A 20,371-nucleotide genomic window follows, 5' to 3' on the forward strand; every position below is an offset into this window, starting at 1 on the left:
ATCCTTTAGAAAGTGCTGTTAAAATACAGAAATCTTAACTCTTCGCTTTGCCAACCCTCCCCGCCTCCAAAACCCTAACATCCTGAAGTAATTTGAATCCAAAACCTCCAGCTCTGCAAGGAGCCTCTGTGGTGAGACTTGTAACAAAGTTACAAAAAGACCAAACTTGCAAGTTACAGCCCTACCAGCTCTTCCAGTGCTTCCATTCAAGCACCAGAGACTACTTAGATGACACAGTCACCTCCTGAATATGTTTTGGTAAACCTATCAAGCTCCATACTTCACTCTCCTTCACAGGATCCATGAAATTAGCTGCTTTTCATTTACTAAAGACCCTCCTTCAGTGCTACAATAAAAATAGCAAATACTGTCTGCTGCTGTCTACTCTTGCCCTCTGCCCCTTTTGTTTAGGGGTATTGTCTCAAATTACAGTAGAACAAATGGTCCAAGAAGGACAATCTGAAGTTGATTATCCCCACATTCTATCACATAAGAGTGTAGGATAGAGAGAGGTATTTTACCTGCATTTTAACACCAAACTTAAGCCCATCTACACAGATCCTGTTTTATGCCTTCATTACAGACAGCAGCAACTATTTCTATCTCTGACTGTAGCAGTAACACAGAGAAGTGTAAGTTATTGCTGAAAGATTTTTTTTTTATTCAAAGGTTGTCTCTCTAGGCAGTAGTGTAACATATTCTGGGATGCAGGCAGCTATTTTCCCTGTAAGTCTTCCCAACCTGTTTTACTACACACAAAGCACATACTTACCCTCTTCCCGGAGTATCAGACCAAAGACCACAACAGTCTGCAAATGGTACACTGAACCTTACTGCTTTTGCTTCCCCCTCTGCCTTTCTTTGAGTAAGATGTACTGACACACACATTTCTTTTTTGAATCTGGTCTTTAACAACTGATTATCAAAAAAAAAGTCACACTGAAGAAGGGCTTCACACTCAGAATTTTTCATCTAAATTATATATTGACCTAGATTTTATAATTGAGGGAGGTAAATGAAAAACTTCCTAACGTTTCAGTACAGTAAGTTTGCCTGGCTCACACTAATCAGAGAACCTTTCAGCTAGATTAAGATCACAAAATAGTTTAAAAACTGCCATCTGCAAATACAAACATGCAGCTCCAGGGCACACAGCATACCTGGTATCCTGTTCCAGTTTCTCCATAGGAGTAAGTGTACATTCTTTCATATATTTCGATGACTGAACTATGTGACTGAAAACAAGCCTAACATAAAAACATTAGAAGAGTAAGTTTTCAGAAGCTGCCTTTACTCTTTCACAGTTTTTCCCACCAGTTTTTAGAGACTGATTTACTGTACCGCTATTCAGCACCCATACCCAGAGCCATTAAAGTTACTTCAGCTGAAGAGTCTTTGAAAGCCCTCTTGTCATACTTAACTGAAATCTTACAAGATGGAATGCATTTTCCAACATCTCAATAACAAAAATATATAAGTAATTTGCCAAAACAATTTACAACTGGCAAAAACATCCTGCACCCTGATACAGGCATTATGCAGAATGCATTTTCACACCAGTAAAACAGAGCTTTGAGGAAAAACAATTCTGAATCTGAGATTACTCAGGTGTATGCCTACAGTCACAATGCTAACAGAGATAAAGAGCCATCATTTTAGACATGACGTAAAACAAACACTTGTCATCTTTCAAATATTTTATTTTAGTACTTTTAAATATGTTTTAATACAACAAAGATATAAAACAATATATTAATTCAATCTGAGTTTAGAATCAAAACAATATTTACTTATTTACAGTAAACTTCCCTGGCATACCTTCTAGCCATTAAGGTAATACTATTTTCTCTGTCAAAACAAAACTGAAGTAACCGTTCAGTGTGGAAAGCCATGTTTCTACATCCCTATTATCTTAAGTACCACGTACAATGCAGTTAGTGGTTTCTTACATTTGACAAATTTCTTCTATTTGCAAAACTGAACTGAAAGAGCAAAATTAGACTTATTCTAACTACACAGTCACTGGGCTAATAGGTCAGGTTACTGTGCTCCACATTTATCATCTGAAGTTCTTACACACTTTATTACAAATGGGCTTTAAAAACATCCATGTCACTGAATTACATACATGATACTCACTGCAAATTTCTTAAGATACAAATACTAAGTATGCAGGATACTGCTATATGGGAAGTTCAGTGTTTACAATACTATAGGGTTTGAGGGCTTGTGAGGGTCTTTTTGGTGGTTTTCTTCATATAATGAACAAGACATCAGTAGGTTCACTCCAAAGCACTTTTTTTTTTTCCCAAAAAAAAAACTGTTTCAATCAGAATAGCGATGATATCAAAGATACATCAGAAATAGTAATCTGTATAATCATCAGTGGTCTATCAACTAACCCTTGACTGATAAAGTCTAAATGCACAAAACAATTCAGAGGGTAAAATGATTCACTGCTATGACTTCTGCCAAATGTATTTCCATCTTGACAAGCCTATGGTTTCTGTAGTTATAGGTCAAGTTCCTACAAAAGTATACTAATTACTTAAAAAAAAAAAAACAGAAGAATCAATATTGTCTGTAGATTACTGCAAATTCTTCAGTAAAAATTACATGGATAGGATGAAAACCTATCAGTCATTACAGGTTAATTTTGTTATTCTCCAGGTCCACAAAACCTACTTTCTTCCCCACCGCAAGATACCTGCTACTTCTTCAAATGTGTATTTATTGATTAGGACTCAGCTCCACAATAGTTTTGGTGCTTGAAAACCTAGTGAACTTTTGTCCACTAGCTAAATAGTAGCAAACAAGCATAGCACTATGCAAGCGCTGCTTAAAACCCAAGGAGATATCAACTGCTGCAAAAGACTTGTACTGACATCCGAGTTCAACCTTCCCTCCTTCCCTTCAACACTTTTTGGCACTTGAGGCACAGCCATACAGAAAAGATCACAGGAACCTGTGCTTTTATCCTCACTGAAGAGTTTCAATACTTCTAAATAACCTTATTTAACATACTTGCATTAAAAAAAAATAACATTTTATTTAATCATTTAACTGGCTCTTGCTTCTTCAAGCAGCTATCAAGATTTTGATGCCTCCCCCCCCCCCCCCCCCCATCCTTTTCCCCAGATTTATTTTCTCAGAACCCAGTTAAGTAGTAATTTCTTTGAAATTCTACTGGAATGTTTTCCTCTATAGCAGACTGGAAGGTGGAAGACCCAAAAGAAAGTGACACTACCTATTCCTATTAATGGAGAGTATATGACATATAGCACGCACTTGCCCTTATCCAAGAAAATGCTTACACTCAACAGTGGTAACTGTTACTGAAGTCAAGAGTATGTAGTGATTGCTTAAAGTTAAGCATATAATTTGCTTCATCACAAGCAATATACTTGCAGGATCCAATTCCTGCTAGTCTTGGACATTTAAATACTTTGAGCCTATCAACATTTCTGGAACAATACTTTGTGTTATCTTTTTGCCAGAGGACATGAAGTCAATTAGCATATATGGAAGCTTTCTGTATCATTATTCAAGAACAGTTGGAGGAACCTTGCTTAAAGATCCTTCCACAAGCTTTTGTCAGTGTAATCACAACTTGCTAAAACCACGTCTATTAAAAGTCTAATTTCTGTATGCAGGTGTAATGTCATAAAACCACTAGTTTAAGAGATATTTTAGAAAGGAAAAACTACAGGCAAAAAGTTTAGGAAAGCTTTATAAGAAGATGTATCATAAGACACAACATAAAAAGAAAGAGGAGGGGGGAGTGCCTATGTGTCTACCACTTGCAGGTATGTGTATACAAATCCCCAAACTGGTAATAATAAGGAAAAGCTTAAGACTATTGTCAAGTCTCAAACATTACCAGATTTGCTAAATTAATAAAAAAAAAATAAAGTGATCCTCCCCTTCCTTTTTATATCCAGTTACTCAGTTAAGACTCTTCTACTTGATTAGACTGTGCACTTTGTAGTACTAGACTAATGTTGTTCAATGCTTGTACTTGCTGACATAATGCAGCAATTCATTAATTACTCTGAATTCAGATTATGTGTGTGCTCCCACAGGCCACAGAAAATGACTTTACACAAAATACATGCAGCAAAAGGATTGGTGCATGAAGAAAAGGGAGGAAGAGAGCCCTGAACATACTTAGCATTAAATTCAAGGCCAAATGATGCTCTGCTGCCTTTACTTAAAAGCGCTTGTCAGCAATAGAGAAGCAGTAACACTGTTTAAACACTGACTCCTGAAAAAGGAGGTACAGAACTTTAAGCCTGTCAGTTACTTGCAACTGGTTTCCATTTCATTAACAAAAAGCTTACATTACCAACTTTACAGACTGACCTGTGCTCTTTTGCATGTTAGATCAGATTTTCCCATCCGATATCAATCGATTTCAAGCCTTGCTCTTGCATGTTTACAGACAGACAAATGAACTTCCAAAACTGAAGAGGGCAATTATCCTGACAATCTTTTAACCCACTTCAATGCTCACAAAACCAGTGTCTCATTACTTACCTTGGACTCGGATATTTAACATCAAGGGATTCAGCACAAAAGAATAAGCTCCCTTTAAAAAGAACTGATAGGCAATACTGATTTAAAACATGGATTTACTTAACAGAATTTGAAAAATTAAATTAGAACAAAGAGAGAAGTTTTATGCTTTAACTGTATGAACTTCATTAAAAAATAATATTGAAATGATAGCTTTACTTTATGTAAACATTGTTACACTGGGCTGTACTTGAAAATTCTCCTCCGTGTCTAAGTTGGAAAGTAATTTTTCAGTTTAGACATGGCTATGCCAGTTAGCACTGCCATAGCTCTTTTCAGAATCAACAGCTTTGCAAGTTTAAGTGCATACCTCACCACATGTTGTAATTCAGGATAGAATTCTGCACTTCCTGAGAACAGATGTTTCCTAGAGTTAAAAAAAAAACCCTGTATTTATAACTGTGTGTGCATTGAAAAGGTGAATATAAATTAACAAATAGAGCTCTTCTATAAAGTCTCAAGGGAATGTTCAGATTGCCTTTCTGAAATCAGAAAGGTAAGAACAGCAAATTTAAAGTCTTCAAATCTTTCAGAATATTTTCTCATTTCTTTCTTAAGTGTAAGCATACTCCCCCAGTTTGGATGGCAAGAGCCATCAGTCTATGGCAGATTGAATAATATAGTATTAAACCTGAAATTTTGCTAAAAAATTGGAATGTTAGAAAAGTCTGCAGAGTAGTACAACGTATGTGTGCTCAATACAGAGATACTCTAAGATGCACAACTGCTCTGTGGAATAGGAGCTAAATTAGGTTAAAAAAGTAACATAAGACCAAATTAAAAGGTCTGCACCATTTTTATAATTTGCACCGTTTACCTGGAAATTTTCATTTAGCATAAATCTGATTTCAAACCTTTACAGACAACATTAGTATTGCCCCCTTACAAATGACTGAATAAGAGATTACAAACTCTGTGAACCTTGCTTATGCATTATTGACTCAGAGACTGGGTTTGGGAGGTATGTTGGTGTGTTTGGGATTTTGTGTGTTTGTGTTTTGGGTTTTTTTTTAACAACCAAAACTCAACTGCTTATGGTACTTTTAGCTTTCAGTGCAGTACATGAGCAATTTAAGAACTAGCCTCTTTCCATACCTGTTAGAAGAACATATACTCTGTGTGTTTATATAAATAAGCAAATATACTGTGTATATATATCCAGAGATATTCACCATATTGTTGACACCAGAGTGCTAAAACATACATCAATATGAGCACTATTTCCAATACTCACTATTATTACTTTTCTTGAAAGAGTTACTACATGCATTTTCCCCATCCATTTACGGGACAGTAAGATATATGAATATAACTTCTCTGGTTTTCCAATGTTAAAAGAGCTGCTCCTAAAAAACATGCACAGGTTTGGGTATAAAGCAATTAAAACCACACAAAAGTTATTTTGTGGCTTTAAACTCACTAACGTTAAATTAACTTTACTTTCAGTAGATGTAGCATTTACTTTCACTCATTTATTTAAACACAAAAGGGAAAACTTCCAAGTGCTAGAATAACCATAGAGACACATTGATAGACTAGATTAATAAGCTCTCATTAAAATAAAACATCATCACTGCATAGTCACAAGGCAGACTTTCATTTTTGGCAACCTGTATGCAGACCATTTATACTGTTGGTTATACTTTAAGACTTGTTACTTAACAGTTAAGAGACCCTTTTAGCAAGAAACGATACTGCTTTCTTCATTATGACACAGTACTCCTCAATCTTTAAGTATAAAGAGTTTGTTTTGAAAATTACATTTATGATTTTTAAAAGAAAGTCTTCATGAAGTTCTAATTTTTTAGTAAGTAAATGTAAAGGCTGGCATGTCAAGTAACAGATTATTTGGACCTGTAAATAAAAACCCCATTATATTCAGTACAAGCAGGTATTTGAGGTTAAAGTTACATAAATATTCACAAAGAACCTTACTAAGGGTAACAGTATTCTGGTTTATATTCATGGTTCACTGATAGCCTTTACCAGTCCCCACTGTTTTCTATTTTAGCAACAAGAAAACAAAACACAGCCCTGTGAAGTGTGGTAACACCATCTTATGGCTAAGAATCAAAGGGGAGGGGATCACAGAGTGAAAATTACTACTTTACATTCCCCCACACACACTAGCCTTGTAGGATCTTAGTCATAACGCTTCATAAAAATCTGAACTGACCTACACACTCTTCAGCCAATCAATCTTTTCAGTATAGTAGGTTTTGAAAAAGGCCAGCAATACTCATTGGGAACAGTACCATTAACATTGCATTCAAAAAAGGAAAACATAGGAAACCAGATCCTTGCTCTCCTACTCTGTTGATATGCTCTAGTATTAGCCAACGTATGGTAATACAAAAAGAGTCTTGTAGTGATGTAAAAGGCAATGAAGACGTCTATAGAGTAATGTTCATGTGCAGCCAAAATGAAGAAGATTCCAAAGAGATTCAGGACCCAGGACAAGGTGTGCAAGAAGTTCCAGCTCCTTGGCGTATCTAGAAGAAAACAGAAAACAACTAACCTTGAATGTCTCAAAAAATCTGGGTCATTATGAAATCCAGATTTTTTCATCCAAAAATGTGATGAAATTACTGTCTCCACATGGAAGTACTGTTTAAATCTACAGGTCCAATAAAGCCAACAAAAGCAATGGCATAAATCACAAATGTCTTTTCACTTCATAACTTCATTTATAAATACAGCTATTAAGCATTTATGGATGAACAGAGTATCCTAAAATGGTTTAGGACTACACAAAGCAGAATTCTTTGTTCAATCAACTTCTTTTAATGAAAATCACGCCTTTTCTCCATGTACTAAGGGGAAAAACATCATAAAACACATAACCCTGTTCAAAACATATCAAATAATACTTTGTATTTACAGAAGAGCACTACTGTTTCATATATTCTCATTCATTATGAGGTTTGGTAGTTTGGCTTTATGGATTACTCTAAATGTACAGCCAGGTATTCTCCCTAACAGGGGTCAGCGTCAAGATACGTAGGGAAGTGTACATGAACAGACAATCTTAAGTATCTTCCCTAGTACTGTCTCATTAGCAAGCTAGAAAACCTTTCTAATTTTCTTGGCTCAGGTGCTCTTTCAAATGCGCCCTATTCATCTCTCCATTAATCTAGGTGCTGTTCCTTTCCTGCCTGTAAGTGAACTGTCTCAAACCTGAGAAAGGGCACAGCTATATTACTTTTATTTGTTTGCTTAAATGTTATACACTGAACTTTCTGAGGAGGTCAAGCACCAGATACTCTTAATACTTAACGACATTTAAGTATTTGTACTCTTGCACCCTTAGTTGACAGCAAGCAGCCCATATTCTTAACACTTAAGGACATTTAAGTATTGATGCTCTGTACTTACATTCTGTAACAAAGAAGTTGAGCATAGTCAGGACAACAGTGTGGCCACTGAACATATAATCTCCACACGTATGTACTCCAGTCAGAGTCATGCCAAAGCCACTCCATATTGCAAATGCCCGCTGGAGTTTTGCCCAAACATTGCCATACAACTGAAAGACAGCAATATTAACATTTACTATGTTCTAACCCCACTTCCTGAGCAGTTGTCTTGAAAGTTAGCTTTGTAACACTATGCCTGTTTAATACATTTATCATGTATTTATTATGGGTCTTTCATTAAAATGCAGGTTATCAACCTCCCAGTGTGTTCTTGTCAAATTTCCAATATATTCAGCTCAACCCTCTTCTAACTAGAGGTTCAGATAAAACCACAAAATCCCATGTTCTACAGAATACCCCTGGTTAGAAGGGGTGAAATAATAAAAGGGGTTTGAGGGGATTTTTTTTTTTTAGCATCCAACATGACATAGATGCAATTACTCCACTTTCAGCATTTTCTTCATGAAGTCAGTACCACAAGTGCATGCTTCTCCAATGTACTCTCTCCACTTCACATTGTAAAATATTCTCAACACCCCTCACCGAGTAACTATCTCCTCTCCAAAGTGGCAAGTGCTTCTAAGACTCCTAAGGACAATGGCAATTAACAAAGGGGCATTCCATAATGAATGGAACAGGAGAGAACATCACTGTTCTTACAAACACACATACAACATTATGGTCACACCAATCTTAATTATATATATGTGTATATAAAAAATATAAATTATTTAAAGCATTTTAAGTTTTTACCTTTCCAGTACACTGCAAGTGCTGGCCTGGCACAGAGAGTGAGGTAACAAACATTGTAATGCAGCGTAATAAGAATACTGTTCCCATGAGGCTGCACAGCCTTCGCAGAAGTATAGATCTGGGGAAAGTGCATAGGAATTGATTGCAACAATCCTAATATACTGTATTTTTTAAATCAGGAAGGTTATGATGAAAACATTTCCCCACATCCCAAATTAATCCCATACAGTCCCGTCATCATTGCTGCAAGTTTCACAGTAATTTTATTGTTTAGTTTTAATTTTTTTTAAGTAGTACTGTAACGGTTTCACATGACAGGGAGAGACACTGTAGCAAGCTTATTGTCATCAAAAGGTATAGCTCCACTCCTCTGCAGCTACACTTGTTCTAGCTTTGGCACTCATACCTTCTGCTGGCAAACTGATAAAAATCAACAAACTGGTAAAAATTTAAATAAAAATATGCATGCACACTAAAGGGTTTTCTACCCTTTTGTGACAGCAAGCTGCTAGGCTGGCTCAGTCATCCTGCTGAATTTCATTCCCACAGGATTTTCCTATATACAAAATTGTTAGAGTATGAGGGTATATACTGGCAGCTCTCTTAAATATCTATGTTCTGAAGGAAACTACATAGAAATTTGGTAGAAAAGTAAATTCAGATTATTCCTTTGTAAGATTCACAAGTGACCATTCTTCATTAACTCCTCCCTAATCCATTTTTTAACCAGGACATATCAGAAGCTTATAATATCCCTACTGAATGGAAAATCTTAAACAATCATCACAAGTTTCTGCTACAGTCCTTTCTCTGAATTAAAGTACCAGTTAATTCAAATTTTATATACTGTACCTGTGTTTATGAAGCAGAAGAACCAACAGCCAAATGTAGCAAAGAATTACACCACATACTTCAGTCATAGCAAAAGCCCACGGTATTCTAGGGACGCTAACAAAAAAAAATGAAGCAAGGAAGTCAACTTAAAATACAAAGGCTTAATTTTTATTTCTAGTCTCAGTATTGAGAATAAAAGCATATAAATTTCTAACTACAAAACTAACTTGCATTAATCTGACAAGAGTTTAAACTACAGCCAAAAATTTTGTTAAACAGAATGAAATAGAATTTTACTTAATTTTTAATTATCTCCTTTCTAATAATTATTTTCAGCAGACATTTACAAATAATTCACTAAGTCAAACAAAATCACTAGTACGCTCTCTTAATTTACATGTGCGATTTACTCACAGGATGTGCTCCTCTACCATTGTTTCCCAACAGGCTTTTTCGTTCTGACACACTTGCATCATGTCAATTATGTTGCTTATGTTTGCAAGAATGCCATGTCAACACAATTAATGAAATGCTACAAAGTCTAAAATCCTAAACACTTGTGACAAAGCCAAATGACACAGAAAAGCATTAGGAAAACATAAAATTTGTTTCTAAAGTTAAATCTCAGTGATATGTTGCTTGTCAAGAGATTTAGGACTTTCTTGCACACACGTGGCACCAGTAACAACTTCCACTCCACAAATTCACCAAAATACAGACCAACAGATTTCAAGAGAGGCTGTTCCTCCTAGCTTTGTGTTTTCCCTGATACAAAGGGGCAGCAAAGTACTGCTCAAATGCCAGCTCTGTAGTAATCTCCTCATATTGTTTTGCTAGCTGCTGTTTTCTGACCTGCCCACTGAATACCATGGTAGTGCCCTGTGAACAAAATCCAGTAATGCCATAGCTCATGTTCTCTCTTGCTGAATTATATCTACATTTACTTGGGATTCTGCACACTTACTTGAAAGATTAGACTTCTACTGGCATCATCAAAACCATTAATGAAAATGGAAATTACTGGCAGCAATAAGATCACAAAGACTGAACTCTTAACCAGTTTGTCTTGTCTTTTAAAACCCTCTAGGCAATAAGCCCTCTATGGTGCAAGTATATTTCCTCAAAGGAAGCATTTATCCTCTATTAAATCTGTAGTCAATGACTAAATTTCACTTTGCTACTGTGTCTCTTTTTTGCCTGAAGTGAAATATTTTCTTTAAAAAGGAGCGGTTAGTGCGTAAGTCACAAGACTGTTTTAGGACACAGATACTCTACAGTTAAAAAAAGATACTGGTCTATTCAGTCTACTTCAGAGTCTCCCTAAACCATTTTCAAAAAATTGACAGCAGGGAAACAGCAGAAATACACTATCTATGCTATTCTCTTTCAATTTCTTGCTCACTAGCAGACCAAAGTATTCCTCCGTTGAAAGATTTTCTATATCAAGACAAGTCAGGCTTCATAGCAGCACCTGGATTTCAGAAAAAGCATATGGCTGCTTATCTATGCCAGCTGACCATCACCCTTTCTACTAGAATGAGAGGTTAAACAAATTAATGCCTGTGTTGTGATTAGCTAAAGATGTAGAATTAAATATATATAAGTCAGATCAACAGCTCAAATTATTTTCCCTTAAGGAAGGCTACATCTCTGCATCCAACTGATGCACATTTCAATCTTAGTAGAAGGGTTTAGTATAGTCCAATTACTGTTTCTCAGAGGCATCTTCAAGAGGACATGAAATTTTAAGAATGAAAAAAAGCCTATATTTTAATTATCAATTTACTGTTTTGTTTTAAAGGAAAATTTCTTACCTATCTAGAAATATGTCTGGTAGAGGTGGATACGTTTGCATGTCAGGTACTCGCTCATGTACTATAACCATAACAAATGATGTAAAGCCAAACACTATGAAGACATACACACAACTTAAAATTGTCTTCCAATATTCTGGGTCCAGTCTTCGTGTAGAGTGCTTGTTTTTTCCATTTGCATATTGATACTGATCACCATTTGAGTCAGTAATTGGTCCATCATAGTCCCGAGGTACTTCACCATTACAAAACCAATCTGTGCCCTGCAGCGAACCAACACTTGGGCCTGTGCCAACATGACTATCACTGTTGTAACCCAGCTCTTCTAGGACATCAATATGTTGCTTCTGTAGTTTGCGTATGGACAACATTAGCCTTTTGATATCCCCCAGGACTTTGATTTCCAAAGGAGGCGATCGTAAATCGTACTCAGTAAGTGTCAGCAACGTAATTCCATCTAGCCTGTGTCTATTGCACAAAACATCCACATATTCACAGAAGCCTTCTTCCTTCAGCCACCTGGCCACGTTCTTGGTAGTCCAACGTTGAATGCAAAGCTGGCTACTGCCTGCCATCATCTTTCTCTATACGCCAATAAAATTGACCTGTTACATATTGGAGAAAAAGACAAGACCCGAATGTTTAACAAAGCTTAACAAAATGCCAGTGTATTTTGTGCGACTTCAGATGCTTAATTAGCAAAAGGTTTTTTATAGAAAAGCCAGCTAAACCACAGACATATAAAGTAATATAAAAATGCTTGTAAGACATCTTTTATTCACACAAGAATAAATTAAGATTACATTAAGATTATCTCACTTGTTCCTAAATAGAAATATAAAGCTACCAAAAAGCTTAATTTATTAAGCTTTTTTTTTAAATTATTTTGTTAAAATAAACTGAGTTTATTAATTGCACCAGGAGATGGAAAACAAAGCTTACTCTTTTTAAATACCAGCTTAATCATTAGTCTCTTCCACTGTTTGCAGTTCATAAACTAAGCAAGAAAGTATAGCCAGCAACCACATAAAACTAAATTAAAGCTAAAATAATACATTACAGGTCCAATACATTCCACTGTTTTAAAAAACACACCAAAGCTTTGCTGGCATGACATTTCCCCCGAAGCCTCTCCCCAGTAAACCTAAGACTAGATACCTACAATAATATGGATCTGAGGTATCTTAGTTGTATGCTGATGGTGCAGTCATCACATTTATATCTTTCTTTGATCTCAGTAATTTAGATGCTTATTATATTGCAAATACTTTAAAATATTCAGCTTTCCAAATAACATTACTAAAAATTAAGCATTAGCTTTAACTCCAAAGTATCTTCAAAAGTAATGTGGTAATAGATAACACACAAATCCGAGAAAATATGTTTTGTCTTGATACAGATTTCTCAATAACTGCTTTCTTGACTCTAGTACATTGTTTGATGAAGGCAAGACATCTCAGGAACATTTTAGTTACTTGGAGGTGTCAAGTCACCAGAACAATTTAGAACAACCACCAGAAAAAAATATAACCACAGAACTTTATGTGGAATACACAGAAAAACTTGAAAGTGGTGATGTCAAAGTAATAAAAAGCTTATCCAATATTTAAGACCTACAGCAGTACAGAATGGATTTGTGCATAATTTATATTTGGTGGCTTATGTACAGCTACCATCCAAGAAACGGCTACCATTTCACAACTCTTCTTTTGTACTCAAAAAAAGCCCCATTAACTAACTAGCATGCTTCAATCATGCTAACCAGATCTCAGAAAATACAAGACAGTACAACACACTGCCCCATACATCACTCAAGGTTTTCAGACTGAAAAGAAGGAAACGATCTATTTAATCTATTATTTAGCTTCTGTATACAGTGAACAGGTACTCAAACCCATCATGAATATTCAGCACAGTTGTATATCTTTTTCAGGGGCATAGCTCTTCCAAAACCAGGAGCTCTTTCCTCTCATTTCTCTCTTTAAAGAGATACTGTACCTCTTACTGTTAGAAATAGCTCTTCTCCTAATTATTGGATGAAACTTTTTCTTCCAGCTTATAACAGGATCACATCCTATTTTATTCTCTATTAGAGAAGATTCAATTTGTCCAATGATATTTCCCAGCAGTGCAAAAGAAATAGTTCAGAAGAAAATAAGTGCACAGATCAAACTTGCTCTTAAAAATGATTTATGGGAGTGATACTTCTGAAGATACTCTCTCTTGAGTTGACTGCATGTACTTAATGCATAGTTTTAATTTGTCAAAGCTCCATACATGGTCAATATGTCTAAAGCTTTAACATCTTGATTTAAACAGTTACCAAAACATCCATAAACCACTACTAGAATCTCTGCATTTACTGCACTTTTCCTTCTCCATATGAAACAGTATTTTTTCATTTCTATGTTATTTTACTATTTTTGAAAGTCTGGCTCAAGACAACTGTAACAACTACTTTGCTCACAGAGCTTTTAACAAAAGAAATTATGAAGTTTAATTTGTAATTAGTGATCAGTTAATTGACCTTTTTTGGTACTACATATTTTTACTTTACTCCAGTGTTGTGGTTTAACCCCAGCTGGAAACTAAGTACCACACAGCTGCTTGCACACTTCCGCATCCTGTCCCAGTGGACTGGGGATAAGAGTCTCAACCCAAACTCATGGATTGAGATAAGAACAGTTTAATAATTGAAATGAAGTAAAACACAATAACAACAACAAAAAGGGAGATAATGAAAGAAGAGAGAGACAAATAAAATCCAAGAAAGACAAGGGATGCACTTCTCTATCTGCTGACCGATACCCAGCCCGTCCCCAAACAGCGGTTGGTGGCTCCTGCTGAACTTCCCCCAGTTTATATACTGAGAATGATATCCTATGGTATGGAATACCCCTTAAGCTAATTTGGCTCAGCTGTCCTGGCTGTGCTCCATCCCAGCTTCTTGTGTACCTCTTCACTGGTAGAGCATGGGAAACCAAAACGTCCTTGATTAGGGTCAGCACTACTTAGCAACAACTAATCAGTGTGTTATCACCATTATTCTCACACTAAATCCAAAACATCCAGTAAAACAAGCAAACAAAGCTTGAGTTGTTCGTCTGGATTTAAAGCTTTCCTTACTCAGAAGTACAGATGGAATACTGAAAAAAAGTTAATCATGGTGTATTTTATAACACTGTAATAATCAGAAGTTTTCTACAAAAACAGTGAATTTAGACTCACCAAAAATACACTCAGCTTATGATTTTGACTTCTAACTGAAGTAAAGGGCAAAGGCAGGAAACTCTTCCTAACCTAGAAGAATTCTGTTCATTTGTCACAAGTCAGGTAACCAGCCTAGTGTTTCTTCATCTGGCACTGTGGGAATAAAAATCAACCCTTACCAAACATGCAATAGAAGTAACCTTACAACGCTGAATGAGCATACTCATCAAAGGTCACTACTGAATGGGCTGGACCTGGGAGAGTCTACATCAACCTTAAGATGCACCTGAATAGACCTGCTCCTGTTTTCTAATGCTCTCAAAAACATTTAACCAACTGGAAAAGATAAAGAAATCAAAAGAAGAAACAAGCACTTACCAAAAAAAACACATACCATTGCTCACAGCGGGTAGCTAATTTTGTCTCAACAGTAACATAATAGATTAGTTTTGATGACAAGGCAATTTCTTTTAACTCAGAAACTGCGTTCTCCTTCAAACTACTCATTTAGTGCCACTTTTGTAGTTTAAAATGTAAAAAGTACTTATCCTCACATTCTTTGCACCTGGAATACAACAGAGATCTCTGGGCCGACAGCTCCCATTAGTTTTTTAAGCTTAAGGATGCTACGTAGTATCTCCAACACCACCAGCCTGCAAAGCAAGACTGATGAACACAGCAGATGAGACCAAGCCACCTAGAAAACCATACTTGTCTTTTGAAAGAAAACAGCACTGATAACTGCTTGGCCTTCTACATTACTGGTTTCATTGGTGAAACCGGATAATGGATAACATTACTTAATGATGAATAACGTGCATGAGTAACACAGAGCAAGCAAAAACTTAAGTGTCAGAAGGCAAACTACACTTTTTTTTGCCTGACATCAGCAACATCTGTAACTAGCTAGTTGATTACTGTGACGTTATACTTAGTCAGCTCATCAGCAGTACATATCATGTGTCCTGTTTCCCTTTTTCCCTCCCCAGCCTTTTAATTAACACCATGAACACAACTGAACATGAACTTAAAGCACATGTGTGTAAGCATTTATTTTTTTTAAAGAAAAAAACATTACTGTAGAAGCCATGAACATTTCTACAATTTGGTTAGGGCATTTTAAGAAGAGATGCTTCTGAGAGGCTGAGTATACCCTAGTCGTGAGCACGACATTTTTCTTGGATTTGTATTTAAATATGGAAAATTAATCTCTCTCAAAATGATTGCACGTAATTCTATCATGTTTTCCCCTACTGAATTACTGCCAGTCAACCATTAAGTACTAACTTTCCTAGCATACAGACTTTGAGTCAGTATACCGAGGTAAAAATGTGGGAAAAGTTGTTAGCACTACTCTACCCAAGCAGATGTAGCAATTATATCACACTAACATTAGGCTGCAATCTTGTTACAGAAACAAAATTTGATTACACCAGAACCATAGCTGAAGGGTTAAATAATATCCTCATTACTCTGCAGCAGTTAGCGGAATGCTGACTGGATTTGTTTATTCCAGACATGTGTGCAAAACTACCAGCACCATCGCTGCTTCAGCACCTGCCCTCATGGGCCTGGGAAAACCTGTGGCTCTCTTTGCTGATGTGCCTCTTGTCTTCCCCCCCACCCCCAGGCTCAATTCTCACTATCCTTGGGAGGAATTTTAGGAAGAACACTGGAAAAACTATTAGATATCAAGTGATTTAACCTACATTTCTTTGCAGAAGGTTTCAAGCTGAAGTTCAAATACAGGCAACTCCAACTCAGCCCCTCCTTCGCTGGGTCTGCTAGGCTAGGAGCACAACATCCCACATTTCAGGGGAAAAGTTTTTCTGTACAAAGCCTGCTGGTTAGCAATGTGGGCGAGACCCAGATTTGAGATCCCCAGAATAAAAAAGCCATACACAAAAACATGTGCTGGGCCAGCCTGCAATAAGGCGGCTATTGTCACATACCAACTTAGTAATGCTGTGCTGGACAAAGAACATGCAGCACTACCTTTTATGCATCAAAAGCCTTGGACGCTCTGCTGACTTGCAGCAGAAGCTAGTCACTTGCTCTTCCTGAAAACTCTCAATTCTTCAGTGCTTATTTCAAGCAAATAGCACCAGAGGTTTCATTGCTATACAGTATACAGTGACTTCATCCTTACCTTCTAAATGCCACCATATATAGTACAGTATCTTGTAAACACAAAAAAGAACACTTGCGAAAACAATATATGATTTTTCAAGTGCTTTTAATACAATAACTACCATGTTATGTGTTAAACTAACCAATATAGCACAATGCCCAGCATGAGACTGAAAAATTGGTGAAGTATTTTCCTGAAGCCAGCATACAATAATTTGAAATGCAGAAAGATCTCTGCAAAACTTGCATTCAGTTTTAGTGACTTTGCTGTCAAGTTGTTTCAGTAACATTTCTAGTAACTGAGATTATCAGCAGTATTTTATCTGTACCCAAGCGTTTTAATGCTATTTATGAAGGCAAGATAAGAAATGTCATATAGTAACATTCATTTAGTTTACAGCATGTCTTAAGTTTTAAACCATCAAGGAAAACATGCTTTTCAAGAACCATTTACTGAAGTGCTGCATTGTGGAAAATATAGAACTGATACTGTAAAAATCAAAGACGAGCTCCATATACTTGGAAGAGTCCTTATGTTGGAACGCCTCCATGCAAAACCAACAGCAGCTACTACAGAAAGTCCTCCTGAAAGCTAAAAATATTTGTCTTAAGAACCACTAAGTGCAGTTACATACTGCAGCAAGCTAACCGCTCCCTGACTTTTACACCTCATTAAACCAAATGGGTTGTACTACACTCAAGTGAACACTTAGAGCAGCTCAACTCCTAATCTACTAACCACCTAACAAAATAATTTTTTATCCTACCACCATAATTCAAGACACACTCAAGTGATTTTTAAACAACTGATCAAGTACTCCAACCACTTCTCTTAGGCTGTAATTCACAGTATTTCATTAATATTTGTACAAGACCTTGAACATTTCACATGCTAAATGTCAAGTGTCAAGTATTTGTTCCTCCAACTTCAAGAAATAGTATATCCATCTCCTAACAGAATGTCTGCTGCTCTTTATCCTTATACAATTTAGCAGTGAAACAATTCAAGTCTGCTTTTCCCCTTTTATTGCTTTCTTTTCTTCCCACACCCTCATTTTAGGATTGAAACAGAGGAGGACACGAATAAACTCTCCATTAACAGTATCTGAAGTGAAACTGTGTTTGTTCTTAATCTCCACAATCATTTACAACCTGACCTTTCTGGTCTAGTGAAAAACCTATGAGCCTTCCTCATTTAGAGGCATTAAAATAAATTAGAAATAAAAAAGTTTTAAAAGTTATGCGGTTATCAAATAAACATTTAGAAAATAGTATGGTTTACAGACCTCAATCAGCTCAACAGGCTGCAAAACTGAGCTCTGCACAAAGCAAAGTGATAGTATAGAGCCTGAAAAGACTGCAACTTTTAGGCTAATCTGTGTTCTTAATTCTATGCTACAAAAAAAAGACCCCAACCAGCTGGCAAAAATATCACACAAAATAGCAAACAACATAATTCAAAATTCTTGCTTTTTACAAATATACAGAATGTATTCTTCAGATCTAAGTAGCACTTGTGCAACAAAAAGCTTATGAAACTTCCCAAAGAATTTCCTTCCACTGGGTATAAAAATCACTTCACCCGAATCCTGCGAGTTATTTCCACCTTTTTTTTATATCACAGAAAGCCAAAGGAGGAACAAGACCAGAGGCATTTCCTTACCTTTGATATCCAGCAAGAGGCACCCCCTACCAAACCTGAGGGGCACTTAAATGCCAGGAAATGTCCCACTGAGCTCTTGCTACTCCAGAACACAGCGTGAACAGCTGCTCTGTGGAGGTGGTACAGACACCATGTCCAGCTGTACATGGGAGCTCTTTGGAAATGAAGCATACAAGTGGAATCTTCCATCAGGTCACAGACTGGTCACCTTACAATGCAGAATGTGCATTGGGTTTTTATAAAGCAAATTTTGCTAACTGAAATATCAAATACAAAACCATGAGACCACTTCAGTTACAAACCAATACATACGTGAACATTAAAACTGCCCCTCCTTTGCCTCTTCTTCCATTAACTTACAGAGCTGAACAACCCTAGCCTTTTGAATTATTATTTTTTTTTAAATAGCAATCATTAAGTGAATCATTAATACAAAAGGCCACCTAAGGCGTTAGCGATGTAGATTTGAGACACTGAGCAGATAACAGTTCCCACAGAGCTTCAACTTTCTGAGCACACTCAAGCCTTAAACTCACACAAAGTCTGTTCCACACAGGCACACTCCTCCATTTAATCCCGAACCTCGCAGAGCATGCATGCAAACACGGTAACAGCACTTTGCCTTGTAATTATCAAATCCTACATGCTCAGAAAATCTTTTACTCAGAACTAAATACTCTGCTCTCAGGAAACCCACCAATTTTTTACCATTGGCAGAGAAAAATCAGATAGCTGAATATCAGTTTCGACCTGGTACAACTGTTTCGTTATCAAACTGTAAGACTGACACAAAGCATCTCTCCCAGAGATGAGCTGTTTCCTGTGCAGGCTGAAGCAGTAACGAGAACCCAAACGACTTCCCTCTTTCCCCAGACCTGCACAGTAGCAGCACGCCCGAACCCACCCGGTGTGTGGCCCACTCGCGGATCCTGCCTCCTCCCTGACACACACTCTCACGCCCTGTCTCCTAGCGAGGCTTTCTCCTTGTTTATCACGGTTGAATAGAAAATACACAAAGCTCAGAACGACACCGACCCAACCAGGCACCAGGACTAAACCACTTCATCCGCTCCACAGCGGACGAAGTAACTGAAGCGAGAAACACGCACGATTTTTACTGTCTGAGCAAACTGGTTTCCTCAAAAGCCAGCTCCGAAACCGCAGGGCTGTGAGGTCGACAGCCTGTCTGCCCGCCCGGGGTGGCGATCGCACCTCCACGCTGAACGGGATTTCAGCGACAACAGGCAATTCGAGAGGCTTTTCCCCAGCTCCTGCGGCAAACCCAGCTGCTCTCCCGCAACACAGCCACCGGACCGGCGCAGCCCTGCCCTGCCCTGCCCTTCCCCTCCCGAGACCCGCGAAGCCCGCCCGCAGCCCGCACACACAGCGGAGGCGGCCCGGAGACGGAACCGCTCAGCAGCGGGCTTCCCTCCCAAGGCCCGGGGGATTTCGGCGCTCCGCTGCGGGGAGGCGCACGATCCCCGCGGAGAAGACAGAAGAGGAGCGGCCCACGCCGCCCGGCCCCGCAGCTCACCTGCCGCCGCCGCAGCAGCAGCAGCGCTAAGTGGCAGTGCCGCAGCTCCCAGCCCCAGAGCGACGGCGGCGGGTCCTGGGCGCCGTCCCTCGCTCCGGCGGCGGCGGCGGCGACAGCAGCGGCGGGGACCACCGGCACCACCCCATCACCCTGCCGGAAGTGGCCGCCGGCAGCGCCAGCACGCCCCGGGACGCGGAAAGGGCGGGTACTGCGCTGGGCAGCTTCCGGAAGGGGCCGCAGCCGTTCCTGCGGTGAAAGTGTTTGTTACGTGTAAGTGAAGTGAAAGCTCCTTCGGGCTGTGTAAGACACCCCTAACGTGTGTAGATGGTTGGCAACACATGGTTTAAAAGGCATAAAAATAACCGACTCCGAATCCCCACAGAGATTTGCTGAAGGGAGAATTACACAATCACCATAGAATGGTTTGGGTTGGAAGGGATCT

The 20,371-nt window shown here is 38.0% G+C and overlaps 1 protein-coding gene across 2 annotated transcripts; it reads right to left on the minus strand.

Moving 5' to 3' along the window:
• Positions 1 to 1,679: 1,679 nt before the first annotated feature.
• Positions 1,680 to 20,102, minus strand: SAMD8 (sterile alpha motif domain containing 8). 2 transcript variants are annotated; one of them, XM_062639191.1, is made up of 6 exons: positions 19,930 to 20,102; positions 11,393 to 11,997; positions 9,597 to 9,692; positions 8,745 to 8,862; positions 7,951 to 8,101; positions 1,680 to 7,067 (listed from the first exon to the last, which is right to left on the minus strand). In XM_062639191.1, exons 2-6 carry the CDS (start codon positions 11,968 to 11,970, stop codon positions 6,763 to 6,765), a joined length of 1,248 nt encoding a protein of 415 aa, XP_062495175.1. In that variant the 5' UTR covers positions 11,971 to 11,997; positions 19,930 to 20,102; the 3' UTR covers positions 1,680 to 6,762. The 2 variants fall into 2 exon arrangements, with proteins under 2 accessions (XP_062495175.1, XP_062495166.1); XM_062639182.1 differs by lacking the exon at positions 19,930 to 20,102 and adding an exon at positions 18,396 to 19,706.
• Positions 20,103 to 20,371: the final 269 nt, after the last annotated feature.

This window comes from Pezoporus occidentalis, unplaced genomic scaffold (genome assembly GCF_034315485.1).
Source record: "Pezoporus occidentalis ecotype Australia unplaced genomic scaffold, CSIRO_AGI_Poc_V1 ctg116, whole genome shotgun sequence".
NCBI classification, from domain to species: Eukaryota; Metazoa; Chordata; class Aves; order Psittaciformes; family Psittacidae; genus Pezoporus; species Pezoporus occidentalis.

Bases quoted from the DNA above. Each gene is read 5' to 3' on its own strand.
- SAMD8 (XM_062639191.1), bottom strand. From the start codon at position 11,970: ATGATGGCAGGCAGTAGCCAGCTTTGCATTCAACGTTGGACTACCAAG. The intron at 8,863-9,596 runs GTACAGTATATA...CACTTTCCCCAG, and splicing joins CTTCTGCTTCATAAACACAG to ATCTATACTTCTGCGAAGGC. The intron at 8,102-8,744 runs GTAAAAACTTAA...GCTGTCTTTCAG, and splicing joins ACTTGCAGTGTACTGGAAAG to TTGTATGGCAATGTTTGGGC.